Genomic DNA, 7,268 nt, shown 5'->3' with positions numbered 1-7,268 from the left:
TCTGCTGGCCTGGTCACCCTCAACTGCCCCCCCGCCGGCCTGGTCGCCCCCAAGTCTCCCCCCCACCGGCCTGGTCAGCCCTCACGGACCCCCCGCCAGCTGGTTGCCCCACGCAGCCTGCTTGTTCAGTTGTTTGGTCGTGCCTCACTAACCCCCCTGCTGGCCTGGTCGTAGGTAGCCATCTTGTGAGGGCATGAGGGTTAATTTGCATACTCTCTCTTTATTATATAGGATATATTCTCTATATATAAAAGGCTAATATGCAAAGTGTCCCCTCACAAGTTCAACCGGGAATTCGATTACTTGCTATTATGTGCACTGACCACCAGGGGGAGGCACAGAATGAAGGAAGGCCCCAGCTGGCAGCCAGCAGCTGGCAGCTGGGGAAGGAAGGCCCCAGCTAGCAGCTGGAAGGCCCTGATTGGTCCTGATCGCTAGCCAAGCCTAGGGACCCTACCCATGCATGAATTTCATACACTGGGCCTCTAGTATTTCTATAAAGATGACATACAGACAGCCATTAGACATATGAAAAGATGCTCAACGTCACTAATCATCAGGGAAATGTAAACTAAAACCAAGATGAGATATCACCTCACACCTGTCTAAGTATGTTATCAATAAATCACAAGCAACAAGTGTTGGTAAGGACGTGGAAAAAAGAGGACCCTCGTGCACTGATGGTGGGAATGTAAATTGGTGCAGCCACTATAGAAATCAGTATGGAAATTCAAAAAAAAAAAAAAAATTGAGTATTACTCAGCCATAAAAGAGAATGAAATCTTACCTTTTTCAACAACATGGATGGACCTAGAGGGTATTATGCTAAGTGAAATAAGTCAGAGAACCACAAATACCTTATGATTTCATTTATATGTGAAATCTAAAAAAATAAAATAAACGAACAAAACAGAAACGAGCTCAAAGATACAGAAAACTAACTGATAGTCACCAGATGGGAGGAGGGCTTGAGGGATGAGTGAAAAATGGGAAGGAATTAAGAAATACAAATTGTGTATTATTTTAGCAACTCATTATTATTCTCACTTGAGCTGAATAGAGAACATTTTTTAATGAATGTAAATGAATTCTGTTAGGATTTTGTTTTGCTTTTTCCTTATCAAACTCCACGTGCACCTCTTACTGGTTGCCTTTTAAGAGCTTTAGCATGCCAAAGAAGTATCATTGACTATATCATGGGGATATAGTCAATGATATTGTAATAACTATGTATGGTGCCAGATGGGTACTAGACTTACCAGGGTAATCACTTTGTAAGTTGTATGTCTAATCACTATGTTGTACACCTGAAACTAATATATTGTACGTCAACAGTAATTGAAAATAATTTTAAGATTCTACTTAAGGGCTTCATCCTCCCCCCACCTATTTTAGTTTAATTTTATATATAACGATGGACTCATTCATTCCTCACTTGGACTCCAATTCCTAACCATGCTGCCACAGCTATTTTTTTGTTGATGCCTTCCTCTCTCAGCCTTACCTACTAGCTTTTGGTTTGAATTACTTAAGAATAAAAGATGCTAGCCAGACCGGTTTGGCTCAGTGGATAGAGCGTCGGCCTGCGGACTGAAAGGTCCCAGGTTCGATTCCGGTCAAGGGCATGTGCCTTGGTTGCGAGCACATCCTCAGTGGGAGGTGTGCAGGAGGCAGCTGGTCGATGTTTCTCTCTCATCGATGTTTCTAACTCTCTATCCCTCTCCCTTCCTCTCTGTAAAAAAAATCAATAAAATATATTTTAAAAAAAAAGAATAAAAGATGCCCTAACTGGTTTGGCTCAGTGGATAGAGCATCGGCCTACGGACTGAAAGGTCCCAGGTTCGATTCCGGTCAAGGGCATGTACCTTGGTTGCGGGTACGTCCCCAGTAGATGTGCAGGAGGCAACTGATCAATGTTTCTCTCTCATCAATGTTTCTAACTCTCTCTCCCTCCCCCTTCCTCTCTGTAAAAAATCAAATATATATATATATATATATATATATATATATATGAATAAAAGACAGTGCTGAGTTTTTATCTGGACAAATATTGAACTTATATGCTGTTTTTATACCTACTGGTGCTTATATTTTTCTTCTTTATTTAGTTAATGTGACAAATTGGTTTTTAAATGTCAAACAAAACTTGCATTCCTGAGATAAACCCTGCTTAGTCACGGAATATTATCTTGTTTTCTCTGTGGTTGTTTTTTTTTTTAGAAAAGCAAGCATAAAATTTATTGACCGCAGCAAAAATATACTTAGAAGAGTGAAACAAGGAAGGCCATAGAAGCAACAGGAGAGCCTAGACTGGGCTGCCTTAGCTCACTGGGAAGTCAGAGAACAGGGGGCTTTGGAGACAAGTTCAGGAGATAGCCCAAGAAGAGCTCTACTGCCCATTGCTCCCCTGGTTGCAAGTCTCATGCAGTCCCTTAGAGATTAGGGGACACATGCAGGGGAGCAGGGGGGAGAAGAGGGGCAAGGGGAATGGCACGGGCATGCTCCTTGGAGGGAGAGCACACCTGGAATATTATCTTTATTTGCGTATTGCTGAACTTGATTTGCTAATATTTTCCTAAAAATTTTATGGAGATATTTATGTTCATGAATGGTATCATCTAGTTTTCTTGTGTCTTTGTCTGATTTGGGTATGGGGTAATGCTACCCTCATAAAGAGTTGGGACATTTTCCTCTCCCTCACTCTTCTGAAAGGATCTGTATAGAAATATTATTGCTTCCTAAAATGTTTGGTAGAATTTAGCAGTGATACCACTGGAGCCTGAAGTAAGTTCTCATTGTGAGGTTTTTAACTTTGAATCAATTTCTTATTGAGTGAACTTTGACAGCTTGTGTCCTTGAAAGAATTTTTCCGTTTCATCTAAGTAATTGAAGTTACTGGCATAAGTTTGCTAACAATATTCCCTTATTACCTATACACTGACTATAAGATCTGCAGTGAAGTCATCTCTTTCATTCCTATTATTGGTAACTTGTGTCTTTTTCTTGATCACTTTGCTTAGAGATAAATTAATTATATTCGTTTAAAGAATGAGCTTCAGCCCTAGCTGGTTTGGCTCAGTGGATAGAGCGTTGGCCTGTGGACTGAAGGGTTCTGGGTTTGATTCTGGCCAAGGGCACATGCCTGGGTTGTGGGCTTGATCCACAGTAGGGGGCGTGCAGGGGGCAGCCCATTATTGATTCTCTCTCATCAATGATGTTTCTAGCTCTCTATCCCTCTCCCTTCCTCTCTGAAATCAATAAAAATATGTTAAAAAAAAAAAAAAAAAGGAATAACCGGCCTGGCTAGGTTTGGCTCAGTGGAGAGTGTCAGCCTGTGGACTGAAGGGTCCCAGGTTTGATTCCAGCCAAGGGCACGATTGCATGCTCAATGCCTGGCCCTGGTTCGGGTGTGTGCGGGAGGCAACCAATCGATGGGTCTCTCTCACACTGGTATTTCTCTCTGTCTCTCCCTTCCCTTCCACTCTCTCCAAAAATCAATGGATTAACCAACTGTATCAAATCTGCTGAGAAGTTAATAAGAATTAGAAAATGACCACTTTAGCCCGGCTGGCGTGGTTCAGTGGTTGAGCATCAACCTATGAACAAGGAAGTCATGGTTCAACTCCCAGCCAGGTTGCGGGCTCAGTCCCCAATGTGGGCATGCAGGAGGCAGCTGATCAATGATTTTCTCTCATCATTGATGGTTCCATCACTCTCTCCCTCTCCCTTCCTCTCTGAAATCAATAAAAATATATTTAAATAAAAGGAAAAGAAAAAGAAAATGACCACTTTATCTGGCAACATAGATATTACTGGTAACTTTACAAGAGCAGTGTCAGTGAGGAAAAAAAGAAGAAAATCTAAACTGAGTAGGCTGAGGAGAAAATGGAAAGCAATGAAGTGATGACAATGAGTACATACAACTCTTGTGAATTTTGTTATAAACTGGAACAGAGAAGAGGTAGTAGCAAGGGGGTGATTTGGAGTAAAAAGACAAATGTTTCTGTTTATAGATTGGAGCTACCAGAGCATGCTGATGTGAATGATCCTATACAGAGGGAGAAATTGCTACTGAAAGAGCAAGAAGGAACACTAGGAAAGCAAAATGCTTGAGATGACAAGAGAGATTGGATCCAGCCTTCAAGAGGAGTTGGCTGACCTTTAGATAAAATAATAAACAATTTACTCTTAATACAGGAGAGAAAACAGATAGCATGGGTACATATACAGAGTAGTTTGGAATATTTTATGACTGGAAAATGAGAGACTTTTCATCTGATTCCTCCTACTATCTCAATATAATACAAGGCAAGATCATCAATCAAGGAGGGTAGATTACAGGTTTAAGAAGAAAATGTGAATAGAGAGGGCTCAGTATATGTACTAAATGGTATTTCTATTTCTAAGTGGAAAATTAATAAACACTTTCATTATTAGCTATTTTTAGTAATATAAAAGTAGAAATTTCAATGACCAACTGGGAGTCAGTTAAATCAACTACAGAATATAAACTCAATAGAATTCAACTTAGTAAAACAACGAAATAAGAGTATATATAGGGGTGGAAAAGAATACAATAATTAATAAATATTAATAAAAACTCTGTGTACTCATAACTGTAGACCTACTTTTGCCCATCCTTGAATATCTATATATATAAAAGCCTGTGCCCGAACAACCAGTCGACTGGTTGTTATGATGTGCACTGACCACCAGGGGGCAGACACTCAATGTAGGAGCTGTCCTCTGGTGGTCAGTGCGCTCCCACAGCCAACCTCCCAGGCCGGCCAACCTCCCGTGGCCCCTCCCCTTGGTCGGCTAGCCCCATCTCCCCGATTGGGGCAGCCAGCCAACCTCCCTCGGCCCCTCCCCTGGCCGTGCACTGGGCCTCTAGTATGTATATAAACAGATATATAGTAGGTCACTAAATAATTATTTGATTTGTAAAATGGCATAATAAAATTCTATCCATGTGTTAAAATACATATGTGAGTATATTTATATATGCACACAAATATGTTTTCATAAACACAAAAAAAAGCCTGGAATAAATATACAACAAACTCTTGTGAGGGGTAGATATTGAGAGAGGCACCTATATATGCAATAAGAAAAACCTACAGGCCAAATATGTACAGAAAATTCTATGTCCTTGACAAACACCAATAGTATAAACACCATAATTCAAAGATTCAGGCAAAGACTTTCGTCATGGTACATTTTAATGAAAAACTAAAAGCAATGTAAGAAAATTATGCAATTATTAAAAACATTCACAAATGTTACGTTTTATGGAGAAATATTTCAGACATTATAAAAAAGCATAAAGATTACAAAGAACACCCATATACCAAACACCTAGATTAAGAACTTAATTTTTTAATGACATGGGACTTTATGATGTTAAGTGGAAAAAAACCCCTCAGAATACAAAATTCGAGTATGTCTTCAGCTATGTTAAACAGTATGTAAAGGAGAAGAAAATACATGAAAATGTCAACAATGGTTTTCATTGGGTGCTAAGACTGTGTGTGGGTGACATTCCTATCTCTTTATACTTTGCCATTGCTAGGTTTCTACAATAAGCTGTTATCACTTTTATAATTATAAACAATTTAGTTTAAAAGTACAAAATTTTACTAGCACCATTACCTTGGGATCATGAACAAATGTATTTCCTTTGGTTCCAGGAGGGAAATCTCCAGTACAAATATATTTTAAACATTCAATAATGGTCTAAAGAAAGAGAAAATTACATTTAGCCATAAGAGAGCCACAGAAGTTAATCATACAATATTCATTATAAAAATATTATTTACCATAGAGCAGCGGTTCTCAACCTGTGGGTCGAGAATCCTTTGGGGTCGAACGACCCTTTCACAGGGGTCGCCTAAGACCATCGGAAAACACATATATAATTACATATTGTTTTTGTGATTAATCACTATGCTTTAATTATGTTCAATTTGTAACAATGAAATTGGGGGTCACCACAACATGAGGAACTGTATTAAAGGGTCGCGGCATTAGGAAGGTTGAGAACCACTGCCTTAGAGACTATAAAGGATACAATCAGATACAATCAGACATAAAACCTGCAACAGAGGTATGATTAAGTATTAAAGAATAATTGTTGTAAGTTCATAGAAAAACTACACAATTAAGGAAGTATAATAGCCCTAGCCGGTTTGGCTCAGTGGATAGAGTGTCGGCCTGTGGACTGAAAGGTCCCGGGTTCGATTCTGGTCAAGGGCACATGCCTGGGTTATAAATATCTTACAATTTTATGTGAATTATACCTTGATAAAACTGAAATTTTTAAAAAAGTAAAAAACAACACCACCAAAACCAATGGCTGTTACACAGACCTTACTATGTGCCAGGTATTGAATTAACCACTTTTACATAGAGTAACCTTTTAATTCTCACATTAATCCTAGGCTCTAGAAACTACCTTTTATCTCCATTTTACAAATGAGAAAACTAAGGCATAGAACATTTAGGTCACTCTTGCACAGCCAGTGCTCATAAACACTATACTAGTCTCCTTTACAGTAGATCACTTAACACAATGCTAGCTACCTAAAAGGCATGCAATAAATACAACATTTTTGCATAAAAGTAGACAGGAGGCAGACATTCAGTTCTCAGCACTAAACCTTATCTCTTCCTCTACGCTTTTAACAAAACTTCAGTTACTCGTCTCCCTGTTACACTCCTTGTGTTTTCTCAAGCCACCCTTCCAGAACACAATCCAGCCTTTTGGCTATCCTTTTTCCATAACTGCTTGCCATTGCGGGGCCTAACCTAAATTCCTAAATATTCCCCGTTTTAAAAAACCACAGTAAGTAAGTTGTGCTCCAACTTTTTGACTAGGGAAGAGCATCCCACAACAAAATACAGGCATGCCCGAAGATATTGCGGGTTTGGTTCCAGACCACTGCAATAGAGCAAGTCATTTTTTTTTTTTTTTTTTTTTGCTGGGTTTGCCTTAAGTTTATTTAAAAAAACAAACACAAAAAACACGCAGCACCTGTTAAGAGCAATAAACCACGCAGAGTAAAACGAGGTATGCCTGCAGTTTTCCAATTTAAGCCTCACTGCATGTTTCATTTTAAAATTAAGCCATTTATTTTTTATTAATTATACTTAAACAGTTGGCATACTTGTAAACTCACATATTACTATTTCATAACCTTTTATGAAGTTCCTGTATTGAGAGAACTACCAAGAAGTGAGTGCTATGCTTGGGAGCAAGGTGTTGAAAA

At 39.1% G+C, this 7,268-nt stretch overlaps 1 protein-coding gene across 7 annotated transcripts in view; it reads right to left on the bottom strand.

Annotated features, from left to right (window-relative positions):
- Positions 1 to 7,268, bottom strand: part of RAD50 (RAD50 double strand break repair protein) — a 71,587-nt gene that overhangs the window by 63,649 nt on the left and 670 nt on the right. For 6 of the 7 annotated variants that reach the window (XR_002832005.1, XR_002832004.1, XM_023763782.1 and 3 more), the window contains exon 2: positions 5,653 to 5,736. The exons of the other annotated variant lie outside the window; for it this stretch is intronic. Coding sequence is in view for 4 of the 6 variants with exons in the window: in XM_023763782.1 (XP_023619550.1) it covers positions 5,653 to 5,736 (84 nt within the window). In the remaining 2 variants the exon portion in view is untranslated. The remainder of the gene's footprint in view (positions 1 to 5,652; positions 5,737 to 7,268) is intronic. 7 annotated transcript variants of the gene reach the window in all.

Source organism: Myotis lucifugus, unplaced genomic scaffold (genome assembly GCF_000147115.1).
Source record: "Myotis lucifugus unplaced genomic scaffold, Myoluc2.0 scaffold_300, whole genome shotgun sequence".
NCBI classification, from domain to species: domain Eukaryota; kingdom Metazoa; phylum Chordata; class Mammalia; order Chiroptera; family Vespertilionidae; genus Myotis; species Myotis lucifugus.
The sequence above is the reverse complement of the archived record's forward strand: the minus strand, read 5'-3'. Positions and strand labels throughout refer to the sequence as shown.